Source organism: Panthera onca, chromosome E2, assembly GCF_046562875.1.
Source record: "Panthera onca isolate mPanOnc1 chromosome E2, mPanOnc1 haplotype 2, whole genome shotgun sequence".
Classification (NCBI taxonomy): Eukaryota; Metazoa; Chordata; class Mammalia; order Carnivora; family Felidae; genus Panthera; species Panthera onca.
The window spans coordinates 16,640,272-16,668,064 of NC_138353.1; the positions used below are offsets into that span (position 1 = coordinate 16,640,272).

At 37.2% G+C, this 27,793-nt stretch overlaps 1 protein-coding gene across 6 annotated transcripts; it reads right to left on the reverse strand.

The window, feature by feature from the left end:
• Positions 1–1,638: 1,638 nt before the first annotated feature.
• ZFP30 (ZFP30 zinc finger protein) lies at positions 1,639–27,445 on the reverse strand. 6 transcript variants are annotated; one of them, XM_078439054.2, is made up of 8 exons: positions 26,948–27,445; positions 26,623–26,762; positions 26,346–26,417; positions 24,041–24,139; positions 20,429–20,514; positions 18,128–18,254; positions 17,043–17,141; positions 1,639–10,685 (listed from the first exon to the last, which is right to left on the reverse strand). In XM_078439054.2, the coding sequence occupies exons 5-8, from the start codon at positions 20,435–20,437 to the stop codon at positions 9,316–9,318; spliced, it is 1,605 nt and encodes a 534-aa protein (XP_078295180.1). In that variant the 5' UTR covers positions 20,438–20,514; positions 24,041–24,139; positions 26,346–26,417; positions 26,623–26,762; positions 26,948–27,445; the 3' UTR covers positions 1,639–9,315. The 6 variants fall into 6 exon arrangements, with proteins under 6 accessions (XP_078295180.1, XP_078295178.1, XP_078295179.1 ...); XM_078439052.2 differs by lacking the exon at positions 24,041–24,139; XM_078439053.2 differs by lacking the exon at positions 24,041–24,139 and having other exon boundaries at positions 26,594–26,762.
• Positions 27,446–27,793: the final 348 nt, after the last annotated feature.

Consider the following 27,793-nt stretch of genomic DNA (forward strand, 5'->3'; position numbering starts at 1 on the left):
TATTCTTCTGATCCATAAATACAGAATACCTTTCCATTAATTTGTGTCTTCTTCAATTTCTTTCATCAGTGTTTAATAGTTTTCAGTGTACAGATCTTTTACTTCCTTGGTGAAATTTATTCCTGAGTATTTTATTATTTTTTACGCTATTTTTTTGTAATTTTTAAGTTTGTTTATTTATTTATTTTGAGAGACAGCAAGCAGGAGAGGGGCAGAGAGAGAGAGGGAGGGAGAGAGAGAGAGAGAGAGAGAGAGAGAGAGAGAGAGAAACCCAACCAGGCTCTGCACTATCAAGTGAAGCCCAATGCGGGGCTTGAACTCACAAACCATGAAATCATGACCTGAGCCAAAATCAAGAGATGGATGCTTAACCAATGGAGCCACCCAGGCGCCCCTATGCTATTTTCAATGGGATTGTTTTATTTCTTTTTCAGAGAGTTCAGTGTTAGTATATAGAAACATAACTGATTTTTGTATGTTGATTTTATATCCTGTTAACTTTACTCAACTTGTGTGTTAGTTCTAACAGTTTTATGGTGGCATCTTTAGGATTTTCTATATGTAAGGTCATGTCATTAACAAACAGAGACAGTTTTACTTTCTGATTAGGATGTATTTTATTTTTTATTGTATTGTATTTTTTATTTTATTTTATTTTATTTTATTTTATTTTATTTATTGTATTGATGGGTCTGGCTAGAACTTCCAGTACTATATGAATAAGTGGTGAGCATGGATGGGCACTCTGTGTTGTTCTTGATCTTAGAGGGAAAACATTCAGCCTTTCAGTGTTAAATAGGATGTTAGCTGTGAGTCTGTCAAATATGGCCTTTATTATTCTGATATGTATTTCTTTCATACCCAGTTTTTTTTAAGTTCTCAATATGAAAGGATGTTAAACTTTATCAAACACTTTTTCTTCATATAAGGTGATCATATTTTTAACCTTCATTCAATTAATGTGGTATAACACATTTATTGATTTGCAAGTTAATATTCTTTTTTTTGTAATTTTTTAAAATGTTTATTAATTTTTATATGAAATTTATTGTCAAATTGGTTTCCATACAACACCCAGTGCTCATCCCAACACGTGGCCTCTTCAATGCCCATCACCCACTTTCCCCTCCCTCCCACCCCCCATCAACCCTCAGTTTATTCTCAGTTTTTAAGAGTCTCTTATGGTTTGGCTCCCTCCCTTTTTTTTCCCCTTCCCCATGGTCTTCTGTTAAGTTTCTCAGGATCCACATAAGAGTGAAAACATACAGTATCTGTCTTTCTCTGTATGGCTTATTTCACTTAGCATAACACTTTCCAGTTCCATCCACGTTGCTACAAAAGGCCATATTTCATTCTTTCTCATTGCCAAATAGTATTCCATTGTATATACAAACCATAATTTCTTTATCCATTCATCAGTTGATGGACATTTAGGCTCATCCATTCTTGCATCCCAAGGAGAAATCCCACTTGATAGTGGTGTATGATCCTTTCAACATGCTGTTGAATTTCGTTTGTTAATATTTTGCTAAGAATATTTGCATCTATATTCATCAGGAATATTAGCCTATAGTTTTTGTATTAACTGTAGTATTTTAAAAATTTATTAAAAATACTTTTTAATGTTTATTTTTGAGAGAGAGAGAGAGAGGCAGATGGAGTGTGGGCAGGGAGGGGCAGAGACAGAGAGAGGGAGACACAGAATCTGAAGCAGGTTCCAGGCTCTGAGTTGTCAGCACAGAGCCCTATACGGGGCTTGAACTCACAAATCACGAGATCATGACCTGAGCTGAAGTCAGACGCTTAAATGACTGAGCCACCTAGCGGCCCCTTAAATTTATTTAAAGCTAGTTAACATACAGTGTAGTACTGGTTTCAGGAGTAGAACCCAGTGATTCATCACTTCTCTGTAACACCTAGGGCTCATCCCAACAAGTGCTCTCCTTAATGCTCATCACATATTTAGCCCACCCTCCCCCCCACCTCCCACCCCGGCAAACCTGTTTGTTCTCTGTATTTAAGTCTCTTATGGTTTACTTCCCTCTCTCTTTTTACCTTTTTTCCCTTCCCCTGTGTTCATCTGTTTTGTTTTTTTAAATTCCACATGAGTGAAATCATATGTCTTTCTCTGACTTGTTTTGCTTAGCATAATACACTCTAGTTTCATCGTTGTTGCAAATGGCAAGATTTCATTCTTTTTTTAAAAAATGTTTAAATGTTTATTTATTTTTGAGAGGCAGTGAGAAGGACAGAGCGTGAGCTGGAGAGGGGCAGAGAGAGACAGAGACACAGAATCCAAAGCAGGCTCCAGGCTCTGAGCTATCAGCATTTAAAAAGGAACAAACTATTGATAGATGTGACAACTTAGATCTCAAAAACATTGAGTTCTGAAAGCCAGTCTCAAAAGGTCACATACTGTAGGATTCTATTTATGTAACTTCAACAAAAAATTATAGAGATCTAAAACAGATTAATGGTTTCCAGGGATTAGTGATGGTAGGTGACGTGCAGGTGTGATTATAAAGGGGCAGCATAAGAGAGATCTTTGTATTGGAATAGTTCTGTATCTTTAGTGCAGTAGTGATTACATGAATCTATACTTATACTCATGATGACATGTAACTACATATATATGTCATATTAATGCCAAATTCTATGTTTTGATATTGTACTTTATGTAAGATGTGACCACTGATGGAAACTTGGTAAAATGTACCATTTCTGTAGATTCCTGTGTACCTATAATTATTTTCAAGTAAAAAAGTTAAAAAAAAACTTAATGGACTGAAAAACAGAATGCATACAGCTGAATTGTGAATTAGGAAGCCAGATTTCATTGCTATACAGGTCAGAGGAACCAAATGTAACAAAGTGATGCAAAGTATTAGAATAAAACTTGACATAAAAGATTGAAGTAGAAATTCCACCATCCATTAAAAGAAGACCCAGAAGATAACAGAAATAATTGAGGAGAGATAATGTTTGAACTAGTAATCAATGAAAGTAACCTCAAAACCAAGAAGGATGTTAAGTACTCAATTTGAGAGAGCCCTAGCAAGTTAATAAAATTCCAATTATCATTAATTCTGGTACACATTTTGATTTTAACATCTGTGAGACCAGAATGCATCTTAATATCAGTGACATAGCATAGTTTAATTCAGTGCTTTCTTTCCTTTAAAATGGTAAATAAAATAACTGGTTCTAAAAGTGATGGCTTTGAAAAAATTAAGTAAAATAGTAATACCTGAAATACCAAAAATAAGTTTTAAAAAATACTGAAAGTTTCAAGAAAAATTTAAAAAGTAGTTTACATACATAAGAATAAGAACTACATTAACGTTATACTTTCACAGATTATACTCATGTAGGAAGACAATGAAGTAAATCATCAAATTCAGAGAGAAAAACAATTCGTACCAATTTCCAGACTGTGACAAACTCTCATTTAAGCATCAATGAAATAAGTTAGGCATTTAAGAAACCTCTGAATGTATTCCTGAAAGCTATAATCCAAAAAAAAAGACAAAATAACCAAACAACAGAAATAAGGTGACAAGGTTGCAATCTTCATACAAAAATCAATAGCCTTCTTATATATCAGTAATGATCAATTAGATACTGTAACAGAACATTTCCAGTCATGAAATCAACAAAATGTATAATGCATCTATGATTGAACCAAGCAAGGAATTTGTAAGCTCTTTATCTAAAAGTGTAACGACTAGGGGCGCCTGGGTGGCTCAGTTGGTTAAGTGTCCGACTCTGGCTCAGGTCGTGATCTCACAGTTCCTGAGTTTGAGCCCCACATCAGGCTCTATGCTGACAGAGTTAAATTAGTTTTAATGCATGGAAGATCTAATATTGTAAAGATTTCAATTTTTATTTTCCTCTTTAAGTACCCTGTCTGAATAGGATACAGTATAACACCTTGCAGCTTAACAGATTTTCTTTGGTAGAAAGGAAAACAGAAGTGATCTTGATTTTTTTTCATTATGTTTCTGTATATTTTCTCAATTTTTATAGAAAGTTATTTATAAAGAGCAAAGGTAAAAATGTTTAGAAGGATACAATACTAATATATATTAAAGGACATTAAAACAGCAACAATAAAAAAATTATAATGGATATTCTATGCCATTTTCCTGTCTCTGCAATGCTATATTTACATATATATAAATATATATTATACATACACACGCACACACACACACACACACACACACACACATATTTCAGAAGCAGACAACAGGACACAATGATAAGGGAAGAAATTATTCAATAAATAATAGAGTGTAAAAATTGAAAAATTTTCCAGCCTCAGTTAATTATTCCCCTTCACAAGTCAGGATGATATAAAAATTACATGCCAAGCACCAGTCTATCATCAAATTAGTAGTAACTGATGAGAAGTAATGCCAGGAGGAATACTATGACAATGGATAAGGCATTCTCTAAGTCCATGGATGGTAGTTTTATCAGAAACTTGGCATGCAGGGAAAGTAAATCCATATCCAGAGTTAAGTTTCTAGTCCAGTAAGGTCAAAACGCTGCCTCTTCTATGATGGAAGTGATCGAAGGTAACCAACCTGCTTCCAGTAGCTAGCTGAACACCTCAAGGAATAGTGTTATGTTGGGGGGCTCAGTATTGTCTCTGCTTCTGGCAGATTGAGCACTCAGCAATGGTCATAGCCAGGTCAGCCTTGGTGAGTGGAAGTCCATGTTGCTGATCACATGCATTACCTCCATCCCTGCCACCATGGCCACTTTGTTCATGGGTCCATTGGATGACAAGGGTGGCTGGGGAAAGAAACTATTAGCCACAGAATGGGCCATCCTGTCCACTTGATTATTAAAATCCTCCTTTGCTGAGGTCACTCATTTATATGGGACACAGGTATCTTCAATTTTTTTGCCCTAATTCAGAGAGGTCTACCCACCTACCTCTCCCCCAGATTTCATTGTCCAAATTTCCAATCATGTTCCTTCCACTACAATGCCACACACTTAGTATCCATTTCCACACTTGTTCCCTGGATTTCTAAGTTAGAAAACTCAGGTAGTTCTTTTGGACTGTAGCACCCCTCCTCATGGGTCACACTTTGCACTGCACTTTTAGGAGCCTGCTGGGACAGAGTCTAGTGATAGGTCTAGAAACAAAAGGGGGTGGTTGTGGGGGTTTCTGAGAAGTAGCATTGTCTTGCATGGCCACTACCTCAAGGGAGGTCATTAGTTTCCTCAAGCAATGCATAGTTAATTCCATCAGATGGAAATGGAAAGGCTGATGTCACTGTGGGTGGGGATGACACTGCCACTAGGGATGGAAAGGCCACCTCTGCTGATGAGGCTGCTTCTACTGGGAAGAAGACTCAGAATATAGGAGCTCAATGTCACAGCTACATCAGAGCCTTCCCACTTGTCCCCATACCATCTTACAGGATCCCATTCTTTCCCAATCAATACTCTCACTTTAACACTACTTAACTATTCAGCTGAGAATTTCCCAAATCTCATTTGAAAAATTCCATTGTTAAGTAATTTCTCTCTACTTGGCATTTTTTTGTAATCAGCCAGGAGCCAAGCCACACCTTCAACTTCATTATTGTTTACAAGTTCTACTTTCCACAAAACACTAGAATGGAATGCAATTTCAAGTTCTTTGTCACTTTATAAAAAGAACTGCCTTCCTCCGGTTTCCAATATGTTCCTCACTTCCACCTGAGACTTCATCTGTACTGCCTTTACCATTCATTTCTATGAACATTCTGTCGATAATGTATTCTCTAAGGTTGAAGTTTTCTCTTCAGCTCTTTTCTGAGATATCACCAAAATCACCATTAATGTCTCTATTTTTTGCATGCATCTAAAAACTCTTCCAGCTTTTACCTATTATTCAATTCCAAAGCCACTTCTACATTTTTAGCTATTTGTTACATTAGCACCCCACTTCTGGTACCAATATCTGTCTCGTTCATTTCAGTCTGCTATAACACAGTACAATAGACGGGGTGGTTTATAAACAACAGCAATTTATTTCTCACAATCCTTGAGGCTGAAGTCTGACATCAGTGTGCCAGCACGGTTAGTTTCTGGCAAGAACTGTCTTCCAGAGTAAAGACTGCCATTTTCTTGTATCCTCAGATGGCACAAAAATGTAAGAGAGCTCTCTGGGATCCCTTTTACAAGGGGACTAATCTCAATCAGGAGGGATCCACCATTGTAACTTAATTTCCTCCAAAAGGCTCCACTTCCTAATGTCATTATATTGGGGGTTAGGATGTGAACACATGAATTTCAAGGCCCAAATGGCTTCACTGGAGAATCCTACCAAACATTTGAAGAATAATTAACAATTCAACACTATCTCTACCAGAAATGGAAAGGAAGCAATTCTGTGAAACTCATTTTATGAGGCCATAATCACCTTGATAGCAAAATGAGGCAAAGACAGTAGAATGCAAGAAAACTACAAACTAGTATTCCTCATGAATATAGATACAAAGATCCTAAAAAAAAAAAAATCCTCAAAATATTAGCACATCATAGTAATCTCAGCAAATCCAGCAATGTATTTATGTACTACATACAAAATGTACACTACAAACAAATGGAGCTTATTCCAGTGATGTAAGTCTTGATCGATATTTGAAAATTCATAAATGTAATCCATCATAACATAGCAAAAGAGAAAAATCACATTTTACTCCTATCAATTGCTGCATATTTCAAATAAATTTCAAGGAAACATAGAGGGTTCCATGGCAGTGTTTCCAGAGAGCAAAGGGTTTTCAAAGTTATAATGGGCCTGGGGTGGGGGTGGGAATCAAATATATAGCGCTGTCCTGAAAATATAGCCTCCAAATAATGATGAACCCAACTTTTATCTTTCCTGTGAAATACTAGGGCTTCTAACAATTTCAAACTCATTTTTCTACAGCAGCCTCATAGGGAACCTAATAGAGAAGAGCCTGTTGATTCTTTGAGTGAACCCTAATAAAATTCATAGAAAATACAGTTTTTAGGGGTGCCTGGGTGGCTCAATTGAAGATTGACACCACATCTTGATTTCAGCTCAGGTCATGATCTTAGTGTTGAGATGGAGCCTGGTGATGGTCTCCATGCTGATAGCACAGAGTGTGCTTGTTATTCTCTCTCCTTCTCTCTCTGCCCGTCCCCTGCTTGTGTGCATGCTCTCAAAATAATAATTTTTTAAAATTAAAAAAAAAAAAGAAAATACGTTTTTTAAGACAATGGTACTACTTGAAGCACTGCAAGCTTGAACCTAATGGGACAGAAATAGTACAAAGTGAAAGGGCCTTGGGATCCCAAGACATCTACAGGCTAAAAACAGTCTGAGAAAACTATTCAGCTATAAACACGGGCTACCTTCCATGAAGGGGAGGAAAACAAAGGATGATTCAGGGTAGAACCAAGACCTCAGTATGCAAACATGCCACTTGAAAGCAGAAAGACACTTAAATTGGGTTCTGAATATCCCACTGAATATCACAGCAGAGAAACACTGTGAGAAACAATATACATTACATTCTTTTAAAAACTAAATCTTCAAAACCTCATGTGTATTTTACACCTAACACCATTTTAATTTGAACTAGCCACAATTCAAGTGCTCAATTTTGAGTGCTCAACATGTTGCTGGCAACTATCTTATTTGACAATGAAGGTCTAGTCCATTAATTTCCACATTTAGTTGTAGTAACTGCTTTTTAAACTCATTCTTTAAACATATGAAGTACTGTGGGACAGGCATGGTAACAGAGGTAGTAATAGGTGAACTAGATAAAATTTGGATCTTCCATCTGTATTTCCCAAATACAGTATAGCATATTTAATATCCCAATGTGCAGAACTTTGACAACACCCAGAAATTTTGATATGCAGTCATTTAAAAAAATCATTTACTTCAACTTGGTTAAAATTCCAGAGCTAATTTTATCTTTAAAATAATATTATGGAAAAATTCAAATACATAAAAGAAAATAGCAAGAACAAAATAAACAAAAACTATGTACTCAAGACTTATCTTACCATCACTTTAACAAGCTTATCCTTTTCTTTTGCATGAGCACTTTTTTTTAAAAAAAATTTTTAACGTTTATTTATTATTGAGAGACAGAGCACGAGCAGAGGAGGAGCAGAGAGAGAGGGAGACACAGAATCCAAAGCAGGCTCCAGGCTCCGAGCTGTCAGCCAAGAGCCCGACATGGGGCTCAAACTCACAAACTGTGAGATCATGACCTGAGCCAAAGTCAGTTGCTCAACCGACTGAGCCACCCAGGTGCCCCGCATGAGCACTTTTAAAAAGTTCCAGACATCATACCATCTTATGTGTATAAACTTATCTCTAACATTTTTATATAACTACGATGCTACCTAACAAAAACACAATTTCTTAGTATTATCTGTCAATATTCCCATTTCCCCAACTGTCATAAAAATGTCCTTTTTACATATTTGTTCAACTTGTGATCTAGTTCACTGCATTTGATTGATATACATTTCTTCAGACTCTTAATATTTAAGAGTTCCACCTCCCTTTTTTCAATGCTATTTTATTGAATTTGAAGGCAGGTCATTTCTCTTGTGGAATTACCCACATTTTAAATTTGTTTCATTGCTTCTTCTTGTGTCATGTTCTTCTGTTCTGTGATTCTTCCCTAAACTGGGAGTTAGATCTTGATGCTTAGATTCAGTTCAATATTTTTTGGCAACATGTGTATGTCTTACTGTAACTTATTAGGGGGCACAAAATGTTTTGTCCTATTTTGAGATTAAAATTGATCAGTGGGTATCTACTTGTCTTAACCTCCACTGAGAATTGTGCCTAGATCCATTATTTCATTATGTGCTGCAAAATTCTCTAATAAAGAACTTTAGCTCATCAACTTCTAGTTACTCTAAAATACAGTTCAACAAGAAATGCAGGCTAAATGATTTTCCTTTCAATTATCAGTTTTTGGAATGAGATAGTGCCCTAGCAACCTTCATAGATATATTATACAGATGGGAAAAATAGAGGCGATGATAGGTAAGATTAAAAGCTCTTCTATATTCACTCCTTTAAAAAAGAGTTTCTTTCTAGAACACATTTCCCAAAGTTTAACATAGTTTTTAATGATGAGAAAAGGCTTCTAAAAATTCATGAAATTTATCCTTTCCTTCAAAGAAAACCTAACTATTTAGGTTAGCTGTAAGCACGAAGCAAAAGGGATTCCTATATTCAAAAACTTTTCCCCTAGAATTTATTTTCTAATGCCCCTTAACACAAAATTCACAGTGGAAGGCTTTCCTAAATTATTTAGTTACATTATGAATTCGCTGATGGTAAGTAAGATGTGAATGTTGTCTAAATGCCTTTTTACATTCCTTACATTTGTATGGTTTTTCACCAGAATGAATTCTCTGATGTTGAATAAGTGATGAATGAAGTCTAAAGGCCTTTCCACATTCCTTACAGTCATAGGGTTTCTCACCAGTATGAATACTCTGATGTTGAGTAAGTTGTGATAGCAGTCTAAAAGTCTTCTCACATTCCTTACATTTATAAGGTTTCTCACCAAAATGAATACTCTGATGTTGGGTAAGTTGTGAGAACAGTCTAAAGGTCTTCCCACATTCCTTACAATCATAGGGTTTCTCTCCAATATGAATACCCTGATGTGAAATAAGTTCTGAGTAACGACGGAAGAACTTCCGACATTCCTTACATTCGTAAGGTTTCTCACCAGTATGAATTCTCTGATGGAGAGTGAGATGATAGCCACGACTAAAAGTCTTTCCACATTCTTTACAATCATAGGGTTTCTCACCAGTATGAATTCTCTGATGGAGAGTGAGTTGTTGCCGCACCCTGAAGGCCTTTCCACATTCCTTACATTCATAGGGTTTTTCACCAGTATGAAGTTTGTGATGTACTCTAAGGCCTGTACTACACAAAAAAGCCTGCCCACAGTCCTTACATTCATAACACTTCTCAGCAATATTAAGTCTCTGATGTCGTGTAAGGTGTGCATACTGTCTAAAGGTCTTCCCACATTCCTTACATTCATAGGGTTTCTCACCAGTATGAATCCTTTGATGAAGATTAAGTTGTCCTCTTACTCTAAACGCCTTCCCACATTCCTTACATTCATAGGGCTTCTCACCAATATGAGTTCTCTGATGTACTCGAAGATCTGCACCACATGTAAAGATCTTTCCACATTTTTTACATTCAAGGAGTTTGTCAGAAGTATGAATTCTCTGATGTCGACTAAGGTGGGCACACTGTCTAAAGGCTTTTCCACATTCTTTACATTCATAGGGTTTTTCGCCAGTGTGAATTCTCTGATGGAAAGTAAGTTGTTGGCGTACTCTAAAGGCCTTCCCGCAATCCCCACATTCATAGGGTTTCTCTCTATTATGGATACTCTGATACAGAGTAAGAGAAGTGAGTTTTCTGTAAGTGGGCATTTTTTCAGAGGTGGTTTTTTTCACTTGCCGGAAATATCCCTCTTGAAGGTGTTCTTGTCCCTCGAACTTCTCATATTTATAATCTTTTCTGATAAAGGAGTTTTCAAGGCCACAACTTCTAATTCTTCCCATTATCTCCCACTGAGATAAATTCATTTCACAAATATCCTTTTCTTGAAATAACTTTTTAGTGTCATATCTGGATTCTAAATCTGAAAGAAAACAAGATAAATACATGCTATCTTCTTATTCTAGAAAAAGCAAACAAGCATATAAAAAAACTTTATAATAGAAAATAAAGCTCAATTTCAAGTAAACGAGCTAAAAACCTCATCAAAGTTTGAGAATCTTTAAATTTTTTAATGATTACTCTTTTTAATTAGAATAATGCACAAACATCTTACCATGAATAACATGGCCTTTGTTTACCATATCATCTCAAGCCACTGCTTGCTTTGCTCCCTATATTCCTATCCCACTAGCCTCCTTTCAGCTCCTAGAATGTCATAATCTTTCCATTTCTTAGAGCTTTTCACTGACAATTTAAATTCATAGGAATTTCAACTTGCATTTTCTACATAGTTGGGTTCCTTTCCTCCTTTAGATACCATGTTAAAAGTCAGACCCATTCTGGGCACCTGGGTGGCTCAGTCGGTTACGCAGCCGACTTCAGCTCAGGTCATGATCTCGCGGTCCGTGAGTTTGAGCCCCGCGTTGGGCTCTGTGCTGACAGCTCAGAGCCTGGAGCCTGCTTCTGTTTCTGTGTCTCCCTCTCTCTCTGCCCCTCCCCCATTTGTGCTCTGTCTCTCTCTGCCTTTCAAAAATGAATAAATGTTAAAAAAAAAAATCAGACCCATGCTGACTTCATCTAATTTATATACTTTATTTTTTATCCCAGTAACTTGTTCCATGTTTCTTAACACTTTTTTGATTTTGTTGTTACATATTCATTACTTTTCCCATTTTTAAATTCTCTTTATTCTCTTACCTTAAACCTTCCCAAGGGCAGAAGCAACCTTTCATTTATCATTGAATAACAAACTCATAGCATATAGTAACTATTAATTATGAAATCTCATAATTGGTTAACAGTTATTGCATATGTTCCCTTGCCTCTAATCTTATACCTTATTACAGATTAAATATTTTTTATTACTTCCTATAGAGATAGGAAACAAAAGCACATCTAAGCTATCTCAGTCAAATATATAAATGAAAAATGGTGATGTCTTCACATCTGATCATCTTCCCAATTGTCTACTTTCACTTAGGTATCTCCACTACATCTGATTTTCTACCTTGCATAGTCATGAGTAAACTTTGCCTGTTTTCACAAGGTAACAAGAAGCTCATCTTTATTTCAGTTTATATATCTACACACATCTATGTTACAAACAGCCTGTTTAGTTCCTTCATGCCCTTCCCTATACTCTCCCCAGAGTCCTCAAAGCCAATGCCATTTAGATTCTACCTGGAGAGTATTTTCGTGATTTTTCAGGCATAAGAACAGTTTTATACCATACTAGCATGCTAATAAAATTCTGAGCAAAGAGATGTTTTTCTCAAATGTGTATTTCCTCAAAAAAATTCCAATTAAGAGTTCACTACTTTTCAAAATGAAAATGGTATTTTTAAAAACTGAGAATACAGGAACACTAGTTTTAATATGCCCAAACTGGAAAGAATCCATCAGAATGGCTATGCAAATTAAAACATACTGAAACAACACAATACTGTATACCAAGGAGAATGAATAATATACAAGTACATGCAACAACATGGATCAATCTCACAAACATAATGGTGAGTAAAAAAGCCAGACATAAAAGAACATATACTGTATGGTTCCATTTTATAAGTTTCAAAAAAAGTAAAATTAATCTATGGAGTTGCTAACAGTCAGGATAGTGGTTAATTTCAGTGGGGAGGAATGACTCGAAGGAGTTAGGAGGGAGCCACTACTTCTCTCTCTTTTTTCTTTGAGTTTTTTATTTATTTAAGAACTCTCTACACAGAATGTGGGGCTCAAACTCAGGACCTTGAGATCAAGAGTCACATGCTCTTCCAACTGAGCCAGCCAGGCACCCCAGGAGGGAGCTTCTAATATTCCAGCAAACTCTATTTTGCTGCCGGTCAGATGGGTGTGATCACTTCGTGAAAATTCAGTAAGCTGTTTCCTTATGATTTCTGGACTTATTTATTTTTTTTTTTTTTTGGTATACATTTATGTTTCAGTAACTTTGCTTAGAAAAGGATTACTGAAAACATTAAAAAGTAACAATGATTTAAATAGTGTAGATAAAATATAAGCAGAGACAGGTAAATGATCATAGAAAATACCACTATCGGGGCACCTGGGTGGCTTAGTAGGTTAAGCGTCTGACTTTGGTTCAGGTAATGATCTCACAGTTCATGAGTCTGAGCCCTGCGTCAGGCTCTGTGCTGACAGCTCAGAGCCTGGAGTCTGCTTTGGGTTTTGTGTCTCCCTCTCTCTCTCTGCCCCTCCCTCACACGTACTCTGTCTCTCTCTAAAAAATAAATAAAACATAAAATTAAAAAATATATATATCACTATGAAATCTGTGTGTCTTCCTCCCTCCCTCTCCCCTTAGTTCCTTCCATTCTCCCACTTTCCCTCTTCCCCTTCTCTCTGTCTCCATCTCCCTACCCCAAAAAAGCAATAAAAAATTATGGCAACTTTGTAAGAATCTTTAGGAAAAAGTCAATTTAAGTCTTCATTAAGATAAATAAGATATAAATGACATATTAAATGACTAGTAATTAGCTAAATAACAGTAGTAAATAAGTAGGAGGCTATAAAGGTATGACAAACGTTATAAATGGTAATTTCAAAGGATTTACTTATAAATTTAAAAAGTAAAAACCAGAAATGGAAAAGGAAACTCATAAAAAAATTTAAAAACAGGAAAGTCATAGTTAAAATAAAAGTAAGCCAAAATATTTGTAAGAAAATGAGAAAGTGTTCACAGCATAAATGCTCACACAAATTGAAATAAGAAACATTAAACAATGGAATGGAAAAATAGAATAAAGGAGATGAGCAGACAGTACACAAAATATATATAAATATACACAAACTTAAGACAAAATGTCCATATTCTCACACACACACACACACCACAAAGTAGAACAAGTTATAAAATTTATCCTATAGAGGTGCCTGGCTGGCTCAGTTGTTGGAGCATGCAACACTTATCTCAGGGTTGTAAGTTCAAGCCCCACATTAGGTATAGAGATTACTTAATAAAATCTAAAACACACACACACACACACACACACACACATCCTATAAATTTAAAGGTTTTCATTAAAAAAAAAAATTTCTGAAAGTGGATATAGTGAACCTGAGACTCTCATATATGCCCCCACCCGTTATAAGACATGCCAGATTAAGACCCTGGCATGTTGAAAATTCTCACCTAGGAGACTACTCTATAGTATGAACACTGAACTCTAATCTTATGATTTCTGTAAACAAAAAGTCAGCCATATTTGTTTATGCCAGTTCTTATCCTTGCAAGCTACTAAGACAATCATTTCTATAAAAACAAAGCTAAATATTTTAGGTTCTTGTTCTACTTTAAACTGAAACTAGAAATAATAGCCTATGTAATATATATATGATCTATAAAGAAAAAATTGGCTGGACCTACAATGAAACCAAAGGCCAAACTAAACATCCAAAGACTGGCCTATGGTAAGGAATTTTAATGTTTTGATTTTTAAGATATATGTAAAATATTTAACTATTTAAAATTAATAAACCAAACACTACTTTGGATTCTACTGAATCAAGAACTTTAGTAAACAATGCTAATAGGAAAACACAGTGTTAGCCCATCTTAGATCAATATGAAAGGAGAAATGTTCTTTCCTTTTGCAGGGTATCAGCTTAAATTAAAAAGAAAACGAGGATCATGTTACCTGGTCACAGAATTAATTTGTTTTCTGAGGTATGATGTCTTTCATTACCTTTCTTTGTTGTTACTGATACAAGATAATATGGAATACAGAATATTTATGACAGAGGCAGTATTGGTTATATTAACACCAGGGTTAATGTATCAAGAAGTCTGTAAATATTAAAACCCTATGACCACAGAATTGTACTTCTGAGAATCAATACTTACTAAATACTAAATAATCCATACTGAATCCTAATAAAATACTAAATAATCCTCACATTCTGCTGATAATCTTACTGCTTACTTAAACAAGGAATCAGAAGCAACTGAAAGAAAAATACGTATTCTCCCCTTCACATTATTCAACCAATCTGTGTCCGTATCATTGTCATAAGCATGGGTTTTCTTCATAAATTGGCTCCTATTCTTTCCCATCTACTGAAGGCCATTCCGTACAATATTATCGATCTTTCTACTCCATCAATTTTCATTTCTTTGAAATCATTCCCTTCAACATTTAATATGTTCTAATACCTCATATCGTAGAAGACATTTCCTGTATCCTATGTGTCTACTTTTATGGCAGAATTCCTTCAAAGAGTTGTATATATTTTTAACACGGTCTCATCTCTCATTTTCTTTTTATTTCCCAAAAACTTTAAAAGATTACCACAGAGCACCTTTAACATACACAAAAGTAGAATAGTTTAATAAATGTCTACACATCTATGACCCAGCCTGAACAACCATCAACCCCTGACCAACCCAGGCCAATGCACACCCCAATCCACTCTTCTCATATTATTTGACACAAATACCATATATTCATTTTTTCTACTTACAGGATTTATCTCTAATAATACCATTATCCAAACCTAAAAAAATGGACACTAACTCTTATTTAAGAATATAAAAAATGAGTGTTCATACTTCCAACTGTCTCAAAGATAAAATTTTAAGTAATTTAAAAATAGTAAATTTATTCCCCCAAGAAGTCCATAGAATACAACTGGTTGACAGGTCTTTTACATGTCTTTTAATCTATAGGTTGGTTCTCCTGCAATCTTTCAATTTCCCTTGTAATTTATTTGTTGAAGAAACGGTTTTGACCCCATAGTGTTTCCCATTTCTTAATTTTGTGGACTACATTCCTAAGGGGCAGTAGAACATGTTCCTCTATCTTCTTCCCATAAATTGGTAGTTGGCTTTAGAAACTTGATCAGACTTAGGACCAATTTTATTGGCAAAGTTACTTCATAGGTGATATTGTATCCTTTCATTAGAAGAAGTATGTCTGATTTTCTCTATTTCTGTGACATTATCAGTATTGATGTTCAATGCCTAGATTTAGTTGTTCATTATGGGTTCCAAAATGGTAATACTCTAATTCTGTCATCTTTCATTTATTTACTGAATACTTTTAAGAAAAACATCCATCTAATACCTATTGGTACAGTTCTTATAAAGAATGCAGAATACTTCTTTTCCTTTATATTTATATTTTCTAATAAGTTAAATCTCTAGTAGTTTCCAATGGTGAACAATTTACTATTAGTAACACTAAGAATGTATGGAATTAAGCATATTTTATGTATTATAACATATTGCAGTTATGTGTATAGTCAAATAGTTCCATCTTTGACCAGCTAGAGCCTCTTCAAACTGCTTCCTGTTCTCTGACCACCCTATTTAAAGTTACCCAACTCACCCATCATAATTCTCCATATTCTTACCCTACCTACTTTTCTTTTTTTTTAATATGAAATTTATTGTCAAATTGGTTTCCATACAACACCCAGTGCTCATCCCAACAGGTGCCCTCCTCAATACCCATCACCCACCCTCCCCTCCCTCCCACCCCCCATCAACCCTCAGATTGTTCTCAGTTTTTAAGTGTCTCTTATGGTTTGGCTCCCTCTCTAACTTTTTTTTTTTTCCCTTCCCCTCCCCCATGGTCTTCTGTTAAGTTTCTCAGGATCCACATAAGATACTTTTCTTCATAATACTTAATCACTTATGATATTTGGTAACCCATGTGTTTGTTTATTGTATGACTTCCCTACTACAATGTAAACTTTATGAAAAGAGCAATGAAGAAATACATATACAAAAAATGGATTGGAAACAAAAAGATTAGATCGAAAGTACAGGTAAAATGGTTGTCATTACAGGGGTACCTGGGTGGCTCATTCCATTAAGCACCTAACTCTTGATACCAGCTCAGGTCGTCATGTCACATTCGTGAGGTGGAACCCACCATGCTCAGGGCTAAGCATGGAGCCTGCTTGGGATTTTCACTCTCCCTGTCTCTCTGCCCCTCCCCTACCCATGCCCTCTCCCTTTCCCACTCTCTCAAAATAAATAAATAAACATTTAAAAATTTTTCCTTATTTAAAAAAAAGGTTGTCATTATGGAAGAAAGCTTTCCCCCACTGAAATGACAGGGAAATAGAAGTGAAGAAACAAGTAGCAAGCCATAGTACAGATGAAATTTCCTTGGTGGCTCATGCTGAGATCTAAGTTTTCTTCCCAGGTTTCAGGTCTTTTCTTCATTACCAGTATCTATGGTGTGCGTTTCCTTCCCAACCAGTAGGCCATGCCATGCCATAACCATGTATCTCTGCCTGATTAGCACTTACTCACCTAGGCTCCTTCTTCTTCTCTCATCCCTCACAACCATCCAGGGTTCTTTCCCTTGCTCTAGTAGAGTAATCACATCTGGCTTAGAAATGGTATACCCTGCTTGAAAAAAACATAAGGGTATGTAATAAAGAATTTACTTGATCAAGCCTGCAGAATGAAATAGAGTAATGGGATTGAAAAAAAACATTCATAATAGTGTTACTTCAGGATCACAAGGAATAACAAGAACAGAAGTAGGAACATTGTCTTATTTAAACTCATACAAACTCTGTCTCTTAGGAGGAAGGAATGATTTTTTTTTTTTTTTTAAAGAAGAAATAATGATTTGAGAACACTGGTTTTCAAATCCTGGCTCTGCTACCTGGGTCACTATGGCCTTATTATTCTGTTGTAAAAAGGAAATACTGTATCTAGCCAAAGTACTGTTGTGAGGTTTGATTTAATAAATGTAAAGTGTTTGGATGCGTGTTTAGTACACAGTACACGCTATGCATACTTATTAGGGACTTTTATTAGATATTTTTGCTATTTTTTGTTCTTCTGCTAAGAGGAAAATAATTAGTTTCTTGCCAGGATATTCATCCAATATCAAATGCAAAATTCATGTATTTTAAACTTTTACGCATAAATCACTTAAAAGGTAATACGTCTGTTGTGGTAAATTCAATGGTCCACTTGAGTTTTAATAAACTGTTGATTCAACCCAGCAACACATATGTTGTATAAGCTTTTTAAACAGATATGCGGAGCCAGATACCTCTGGTCTTCCTACTCACATTCAGGTGAAGTAACAGATAATAGACCATTTATAGCAATAAGAAACCAGATTTCTTTGATAACTGGTTTTTCTATAAGTGTCTCAGAATTTATATCTAGCTGTCATTAAAGAGAAGTAATTACGGAGAAGGCAAAGAAAGACATAAAGGTCACTAAATTATCGGGGAAGCTGAAGGAGCTATTTAAATGCTTAATGGCTGCAGGTGCCTATTCCTAAATACAAAGAAAATATTCAGCTAGCTTCCAGAAAGACAGTCGTGAAATTCAGTCCTATGAATTTCTAAATTATATGACACAAATAAGCTTACCCACTGACACCAAGTTGCTATAGTTCTCTAATATCACATCTCTGTACAAATTCCTCTGATATGAGTTCAGGCATTCCCACTCTTCCTGAGAAAAGTCTACAGCCACATCTCTGAACATCACCAAATGCTGAAATGACAAACCCATGTATTATTTCTAAAATTATTTATTTCTGTAAAGGGCCAATATTTTAAGCTTTGCATGCCACATATGGTCTGTTCCATATCCTTTCCCTTTCCCTTCTTTTTTTAAACAATTCCTTCAAAACATAATTAGCTCAAAGGCTGTATGAAAACAGGCCAAAGGGGGCACATGGGTGGCTCAGTCGGTTAAGTCGGTCCGACTTCGGCTCAGGTCATGGTCCTGTGGTTCATGTGTTTGAGCCCTGCATTAGGCTTTGTGCTGACAGTTCAGAGCCTGGAGACTGCTTCAGATTCTGTGTCTCCCTCCCCTCTGCCCTTCCCCTACTCATGCTCAAAAATAAACATTAAAGAAATTTTTAAAAATTTTAAAAAATAAAAATAAAAACAGGCCAAGGGACGAATCTGGCTCATGAGCTGTAGTTTGCCAACCACTGCTAGAGACAAAACTTCCTGTGGGAAGGGGGATACTTCCCTTAATTAAGCACTGTGGGATACTTAATTTTATTTACTTCTAGATATGTTCACATAAATTAATCAGAATTTCACAATTAACTGGAATAGTGATCATAAAAACACTGCTTGCAATGGGCTTAAATGGGCCTAAAAAAATTCTCAATAAATGTGTTTCATTCTAACTCCTTTTCCTTTAAGGATTAGAAAAAAAAATTAATGGATTTTTTTCCCTTCCTTTAAGGATTAGAAAAAAAATTGATGGATTTTTTTCCCTTCCAAATGAACCATAAAATTTCTATTTTTAAAAAGTAGAGTTTGGGGGTGCCTGAGTGGCTCAGTCGCTTGAGTGTCTGACTCTTGATTTCGACTCAAGTCAAGATTCCAGGGTCGTAGAATAGAGCCCGTGTTGAGCCCTGCTTTGAGCCATGCTCAGCATGGAGCCTGCTTAAGATTCTTTCTCTCTCTCTCTCTCTCTTTCTTCCCTCTGCCCTTCTCCCCCACTTCTCTTTCTCTCTCAAAAACATAAAAAAATAAATTTAAAAAGTAGAGTTTGTATAAAACTAAAAAATTTCTTCCAGACCTCTCTTCATCATTGTATCATTAGTGTTTTTTCTGTTATAACAAATACTTTACTGAATATTTATAACTTACTAAACAATAGTCCATTTGTGTTAGACTTAGTAATGATTATTTTCATATGTTTCTATACTTTTAAATATATTAAGTCATATTTAAAATTTAAGTTATACAAAATCTCTGAAGCTGCAATGTCCAGTATTCTAACTTAGACACATGTAGTTATTGAGCACTTAAATTGTGGCTAGTCCAAATTTAGATGTGCTATAATTATAAAATACATACCTGCTATTAAAGACTTTAGAAAGAAAAAAATGTAAAATATAATTTCCATACTGATTACACTTTAAATGATAACATTTTGACTATATATACTGAATTAAATAAAACATTAACTGTACATGTTACTTTTTACTTTTTTTAATGAGACTACTAAAAAGTTCAAGATGACATAAGTGCCTTGCATATTATTCTATACTCTTTATGAGATGATATGCTGCCTAGTGCACTTAAGGCACTAATTCTTTGGGGTGCCTGGGTGGCTCAGTCAGCTGAGTGTCCAACTCTTGGTTTCAGCTGAAGTTATGATCCCACGGTTGTGGGATCGAGCCCCACATCAGGCTCCACTCTGAGCATAGAACCTGCTTAAGATTCTCTCTTTCTCCCTCTGTCCTTATCCCCAACTAGTGTGCGCTCTCTCTTTGTATATCTCTAAAATTTTTAAAACGACACTAATTCTATACTTTTAATATGTGACTACTAGAAAATTTTAAATTACATGGGTAACTCATATTATAATTCCTTTAGATGGAGCTGCTCTACAGTGATCTCCAGTACTGAGTCGCAGATCAAACAGTTTCCTCTATGGACTTCTATTTTATCTCTGCTCTAGGCAAAGACTGAACATTTAGGAGATGCTGAATAATTTGGTCAATATACACATGGACATGGATGGAGAAGAGAGAGGCACACAGAAGGGGCCTGGGCTGCCTGATTCCATCCCTTGCTAGAATGGAAGACTAGGAAGAAGTTGTTGGGTGAGGCTCTATTAAGAAGTTTCAGGATATCTAATGAGAATGTTCACATAACCTGAAAAAAATTACCGTACTTTAAATAGAAACACCAACTTACATGAGCCATGATTTTAGAGTTGCAAGAACTGGTTAGTTTTCCTCAAAGGTCACTTGCTGGAGAAGCTGAGTCCATAGAAGCTAGAGCTGGGGGAAGAAGGTGAAGCCATAAGAACAAAATTGCCTCAGAGCTCCCAAATTTTAAAAAGTCATACTACTACTCCCTTCCTACAACCCTCTCCCCCCAGCAACACACAGACAAGTTATAAGAGGTAGTATGTAGTTTAGACAAACAGATGTCCTCAAATCCACAGGAAAATCAGTTGCACAAGGACAGACACAGAGCAGAGATTCTTTTGCATGGAAGCACATATTCATATACTTTAGCAGGAGTGTTTCCAGTTAGTCTTCTGCCCCAGGGAGGCTGATCTGGACCTGAGAATGGATTGTCTAGGCCTGTCCTGAGCAGATCCATTTCCCTCCATTCCCACCTTCCCAGCCAAGAAGTAGTTATATCATCTAACCCAGAACTTCTTTCTAAGACTCAGGAATGTGGCTGGGGTCCCTAACCTAAACATAGAAAATACTATGGACAAGAATTTCCTAAACTTTGCTAGACACTGGAATTACCTGCAGGTCTTTAAAATATACTGATGCCTGGCTCACATCTCTCATTTTTATTTAATTAGTACAGAGTGTGACCTGGGAATCAGGATTTTTAAATTCCCCTCAGATTTTATAAAATTTCTGCCAGGTTATCATAATGAGCAACAAAGTTTGGTAATCAAACTTTGTGTGCATCACATTCCCCTGGAGGGCTTATTAAAACACAGTTTGCAGGGCCTCACTCTTAGAGTTTGGAATTTAGTAGGTGTTTAGGGTTGGGCTTGAGAATTTGCAGTTCTAACAAGTTCCCAAGTGATACTTGATGTTGCTCATCCAAATGTCACAATTTGAGAAAAACTTGCATAGCCCATGCTAGCGGTCTTTATCATGACAAAACTATACTTGCACACTGGGATCCCTTCCCAGGGGGAGGATGAACTACCATTCGCAGGCCCTCAGAGCTCACCAGTCACTACATATCTGTTCAGAATCATTAATACTACCTGCATGATCTCATTTATCAACCCATCTCTCTTGGAACCCAGGCTGGGGAAAAGTGACCTTGTGAAACCTGACCATGGCTAATTCTCTAGAAAGTAAAAATAACTCATTCGTTAAAACTAACTAATAACTAAGGAAATCCATATTAAAGGAATTGGACTAGATTTGAAAAATTGATAATACTACTTATTACTAAAGTTGTGGGGAAATGGACACTTAAGGTATGATGTAGAATGATGTATGGGAAGTGTTTATAATGGGACCAAAAAAGCTGGAAAGAACCTAAATATCTTTTAGCAGGTTAAATGAATTATTGTGCATTCACACAATGGCACTAAATACCCATGAAAAATGAGGGTGCCGGGTTAGCTCAGTGAAGAGTGTGCAACTCTTGATCTCAGGGTCATGAGTTCAAGCCCCATGTTGGGTGTAGAAATTACTAAAAAAGTAAGTAAACTTTAAAAAAGTAAAATAAATTTTAATTTAAAAAATACTAAAAATGAAGGTAAAATTCTTATTTGATATAATGGAAAGATGGTAACTACAAACTGCTGGTAGAAGGTAGGTTAGGAAATAGTTTTATAGTATAATTGTATATTTGGCAGGAAAACTACTTACATAAACATACATGTATATGATGAGGGAGCATAAGGCAAGCTAATACCTCACAAACCCTCCCCTCCCCCCCCCCCCCCAGGGGGATATGTGTGATATTCCTCAGACCCTTCTGGCTGCCCAAGAACAAAGGAAAGGGAAGAAAACAAATGGTTAACTGATAGAGATCACAGTCATGCAGGACATGAGTCTCCATCAGTTTACTTATGTCTTAGTAAATGACAAAAAAAAAAAAAAAAAAAGAGGGCAATTTTATCAATAACCCAATCTCCAGAAACCTATAGACTCAGTTTCCTGGAGCCCTAGCATCACCTTCGTCTCCATAGTGATGGGGGGGGGACAAAGGCCAAGAAAGAAATGGCAGGTAAAATTAAATTTTATGGTCTACTTCATACTAAATCCTTCAGAAATTCAGCCAAACAATTCACAGAGTGTCACCTATATCCCACTTGGTAAAAAGTGTTCCTGTCTCTGAAATGACCATGAAGTGAAAAGTTGGGTAAGTAATAGCACATAGAAAGCCTGTTGAAAGAATTGCTCAGGCAGTTTGAACATTACTACCCAATAACTGATTTCTTAAATAATTTATAAAACATTCATAAAATGGAATACTAAAGTAATCATTAAATGCTAAGTTTTAGAAAACAGTTAAGGAATAGAAAGTATTTTCAAGATACACTGAAAGAAAAAAAATCAGTTTACAAAACAATATATAATATGATTAGTTATTTTATTTATTTATTTAATTTTTATTATTTTTTAACATTTATTTATTTTTGAGAGACAGAGCACCAGGTGGGGAGGGGCAGAGAGAGAGGGAGACACAGAATTCAAAGCAGGCTCCAGGCTCTGAGCTGTTAGCACAGGGCCTGACATGGTTCGAACTCGCGAACCATGAGATCATGACTTGAGCCAAAGTCGGACGCTTAACCAACTGAGTAACCCAAGCGCCCCAATATGATTAGTTATTTTAAATCATCAATATGAAACAGATATCAATAGATGGGGGAAAAAAATCTCTATATTTCAATTCTGACATTTTAAAATTAATTTTAATTAAGTCTCTCAATTTAATTTCCATTTCTATCTTAAGAATTGTAATTGCTTGGAAGATTTCTCAAACAAGAAGGGGACTACTGGGATTTTACCTTTCCCCATAGATCCATGATTCAAAAATCCATGAGGACACTGAATGTCTCTTTTAAACTAAGAACTAGAGGGGGACTCCTGGGTGGCTCAGTCGGTTAAGGGCCCAACTCTTAGTTTTGGTTCAGGTCATGATCTCACGGTTTGTGAGACCAAGTTCCACAACAGGGCTCTGTGCTGACAGCAGGGTGCCTGCTTGGGATTCTCCCTCTCCCTCTCTCTCTGCCCCTCCCTCACTAGCACTGTGTCTGTCTCTCTCAAAATAAATAAATAAACTTTAAAAAATTAAACTAGAACAAGAACTAGAGGTCTTGATTTCTTTTAAATTTTTAATTAGGGTTATACCATTATTCAGAAATAAAATCGTACACAAAAATACATGCTTGTAGAAATATTTTGGGAAAATATGCTCTAAATATTAATAGTGATTATTTCTGGATATTGGGACCATGGATAATTTTATTTCACAAGCCTGCATTAATTCCATCAGAAATATCGTTTTAAAAAGCTATTCTCATTGGAGCGCCTGGGTGGCTCAGTGGGTTAAGTGTCTGACTCTTGATTTTGGCTCAGGTCATGATCTCATGGTTTGTTTGGGGTTCTGCATTGACAGCACAAAGCCTCCTTTCTCCTCCTCCCTCTCTCTGCCCCTCCCCTACTCATGCGCTCTCTCTCTCTCTCTCTCTCTCTCTCTCACACACACACACACAAAGTATTTTTCAAAGCTAAAAACAAATAAATAAAAATTTATAAAAAGCTATTCTCACTAAAAATAATTTTTTAATGATTTGGGAGAATGGGATACCTTATAGTCATTAAGAAAACTGTGATTAGGGGTGTCTGGCTGGCTCAGTCCACAGAGTGAGTGACTCTTGATCTCGGGGCTGTGGGTTCCAACCCTACACTAGATACAGAGATTACTTAGAAAAATAAAATGTTTTTAAAATTTTGTGATTAAATTGGCCTATGTAAGTGGTAAAAACAGGGAAATGAGAGAGAGAGAGAATCCCAAGCAGGCTCTACACTGTCAGTCCAGAGCCCAATGAGGGGCTAGAACCCATGAACCATGAGCCTCCGCGCTACCAATTCTTGAATATTGTATTTCGTCAACACCTGAGAACCTTCTGTGAAGGATCACAATGCTTTTCCAAACTAAAGACAGGGGAAAAAATGCTTATTTCATAGCATCTGCTCAAATATTTGAGCTTAACTCTACTGGGCTCCAGTTAATACACTAGTTATTAAACCCTTGTAATGTATCTTATAAATTGTTATCTTAGTGTTCAAGATACATCTATAACTTAATTTCTTAAAGATTTTTATTCAGAATAAATACTTCTTAATGTTACATTATATACATATATGTTTTTCTAATGACTAACTAAATTACTAATAAATAGAATTTTTAGTATCGTATAACATCGCATCACATGGATGGAGTGTGAGTTACTTAACCATTTCCATATTGCTGGATGCTACTTTTATAAAAGATTATAACAAAAGTCATTCCCAGTTATCCCAAACTTCGATTCTACACCAGTAAGAATCAACCTTGTTGGGTCTTATACAACTTTGATTAGTATCATGAAATGACAGACTTCCTCCCCACCAAATTACCAACAAGTATATACAACAATCCTGTACATAATCTTAGATTTTTGTTGGCCTGAAAACCCATAAACACAGTCCAAAGACTTCATGTTAAGAACTCCTCTTTTGGTCCATTTGAGTATGTGATTCATTTTCCTGCTAGCAAGCATTCATCCTAATTAAGCTCACATTTTCATTACTCTTGGGAATACAGAAAACTGATAGAGAATGACTAACAATCATCATTTAATACCAATAGGTAATATTAGTTAAGCAGTCTTCCAATGTGCGGGGTACTCCTCTAAGAGCTTTACAGGTACTAATTCAGGTAATCTTCAAAACCACTCTGCAACATAAATACTATTATAATTCTGATTTAATGGATGAAGAAACTGAGACACAGAAATATTGCTCAAACTCCCTCAGATTTAAGTGGTGGGCAAGATTCAAATTCTCTCAACCTAGGTTCAAAATCCTTTTATTTTTTATATATTTTTAATGTTTATTTATTTTGAGAGAGGCCAGCAGGGGAGGGGCAGAGAGAGAGACAAAGAATCCAAAGCAGGCTCTAGACTCTTGAGGTGTCAGCACAGAGCCCACCACTGGGCTGGAACTCTCTGACCGCGAGATCATGACCTGAGCGGAAGTCCCATGCTTAACCGACTGAGCCACCCAGGCGCACCCCTAGCTTCAAAATTCTTAAATACCTTATACACCTCAGTCTATCCAATAACATGCCCTAAATAAACTTATGCTACAAACTCTCAGTCATAAGTAAACTCTGAAGACCTAATGTACAACATGGTTACTATAAATAATGATAATGTATTATAGGCTTGAAATTTGCCACCAGAGTAGATCTTAAGTATTCTCACCACACACGTTTGAAATTTGCCACAAGAGTAGATCTTAAGTATTCTCTCACCACTCACCATAGTTATTTACACAAAAGTTAACTATGGGAGGTGATGGATGTTAGTCTGACGGTGGTAATCATTCCATTCCACAATGTATACATATACTGAAACATGTATATATTTATGCGTTAAACATATACCATTTTGTATTTGTCAAAAATAAGCAAAATAAACTCATGCTACCAAATCTCTACCACATCTGGCAAGAGTTACCAAAAATCTCCAATGGCGGAGTCTCTTGGAAAAAAATTCCCACCCCTACTCTGGAATCAATCATTGAAGATATCTAAACAAACCCTGAACTACTCCTTAACAAATCACAGTCGAAAACAAAGCATGAACTTTCACTTCCAAAAGGGGCATTTCCATAATCAGAATATATAGCATATGGTTAAACTAAACGTAGAACTGTATTAGACGGGCACTAAGAAGTGTTATCTATTAATTAGGTCCTCTGCCATTAACTAGGTAGGGAAATCTTAAAGCACAAATCAATGAATAGATCATTCTTAAGCAGCACATAACAAGGGAAGAAAATTTAAAAAGCCCAGTGTCCATAAAATCAAATCATTTCACGGAAACAAAGAATCAGCACAAACTCACACAGAACCTGGCTTTTAGAGGCGCGGCAGCGATTCGTTTCACTTCAAAGGCCTTCTCTGGAGACTGGCAGGGCTAGGGAAGCAAAGTGTTCATTACACCCCAGGCTTTTCTTAGTCCGTCAAAACCCACCCGCTCTGCCCCTTGCCCCTCGCCCGTCGCTAATCGCCACAGGCATGCACAAACACAAACCAGAGGCAAACGAGGAAAGGTTTGCGGTCACCCGAGTCCGGGTTCGCAGCTCTCGGTACCCAATAGCTTGGTCGTCGCTACTGCTCACCGCCTGGGACGGCCCACTGCGTCTTCTTCGGTCCAAGGGGTCGTTCCGTCCTCACAGGCCAGCCCTGAATCTGGTTCCAGCGCTCTGCAGGGTACCTTTATTCTGGGGCTCCACCTCCGACTTCCCTCTTACAGCCAGGCCTGGGTGGTAGAGAAGACCGAGGTGAGTAGGACCGCAGGGTCTCGCATTGCAGAACAGGCCGCGCCCACATACCCGGCCCAGCGGCGCTACTGGCGCACGAATTTAAACCCAAGCCGGCCGTGTCTCTAACTGCAAGCCCTCACTCGGGAAGAATCGCACAGTAGCCCGAGGCCCCAGGACCCACCCCGGGTCGGGTCTGCGGAATCTAGTCCTTCAGAAAAGCAGTTCGCGCACTCCGGCCGCCACTGGCTCTGAGGACCGCCCAGCCCTCAAGTCTGCTGTGTCGGGCTTCTAGAGTGTCTATCTCGGCACGAGTGCGCAAGCGCGCAGGGGGCGGGGGAAGGGCCTCGGCTCTTCAGAAGGGCTCGCGGGGGGAAATGGGGCCAGATTACAGCAGCTGGCCTGCGGAATGGAGAAGCATAATTCTGCAGGGCCAGGACTCCTCAGGCCCGTAATGGTGACTCTGTGAGTGATCGGTGCTACCGAGGGTAATCCGAGCCTGCTCCCCTTTTGGAACAGTAGTCCAAAAATCACAAAAGCTACGTATTCTGGCTTTCCTCTTTCGGTTCTCGGCTCCGCCCTCGGTTTGAGCCGCGAGCACCGCACCGCCCTCAAGACGAGCGTGGAGGCTCCGGGGAGTTGCAGTTTCCGTTCCGAGTACGCAGGCGCTGGGGTGGGGTGGGGGGGGGGCGAACCCTGTCCTTTACTGAGGTCAGGGAGCCTCTTGGAGCCACAATCGCTGGAGGGTAGGGGAAGGGAAAGGGGTGCAGGTAAGAAAGGTTGGAGCCAGGAGCCCGGCTTGGGCCTGGGTATCCAGATCTCTAGGCTCGTAACGGGGACCCTGACCGATACCCAGTGCTCTGTGTGTGGTTCACGTGGAGCTTCCTGAGGGACTGGCGTGGTACCGCCAAGTGCCTGAGAGTGTAATTGCATACTGGGTTGTGTTTTTTCCTACATGGAGCGATTTCCCCGCATATGTCATTCTTTGGATGTAAGACTGAGAAAGCGCCACAGAGAACACTGTGCATGA

Coding starts and splice junctions, on each gene's coding strand:
- ZFP30 (XM_060651990.3), bottom strand. CDS start 18,272: ATGGGTTTGTCATTTCAGCATTTGGTGATGTTCAGAGATGTGGCTGTA. Junction 17,142..18,127: donor TAGCAACTTGGTGTCAGTGG/GTAAGCTTATTT, acceptor GTTTTTTTCAAG/CAGGGTATACCATTTCTAAG. Junction 10,686..17,042: donor GAGAAGAAGAAGGAGCCTAG/GTGAGTAAGTGC, acceptor GTTTTCTTTCAG/ATTTAGAATCCAGATATGAC.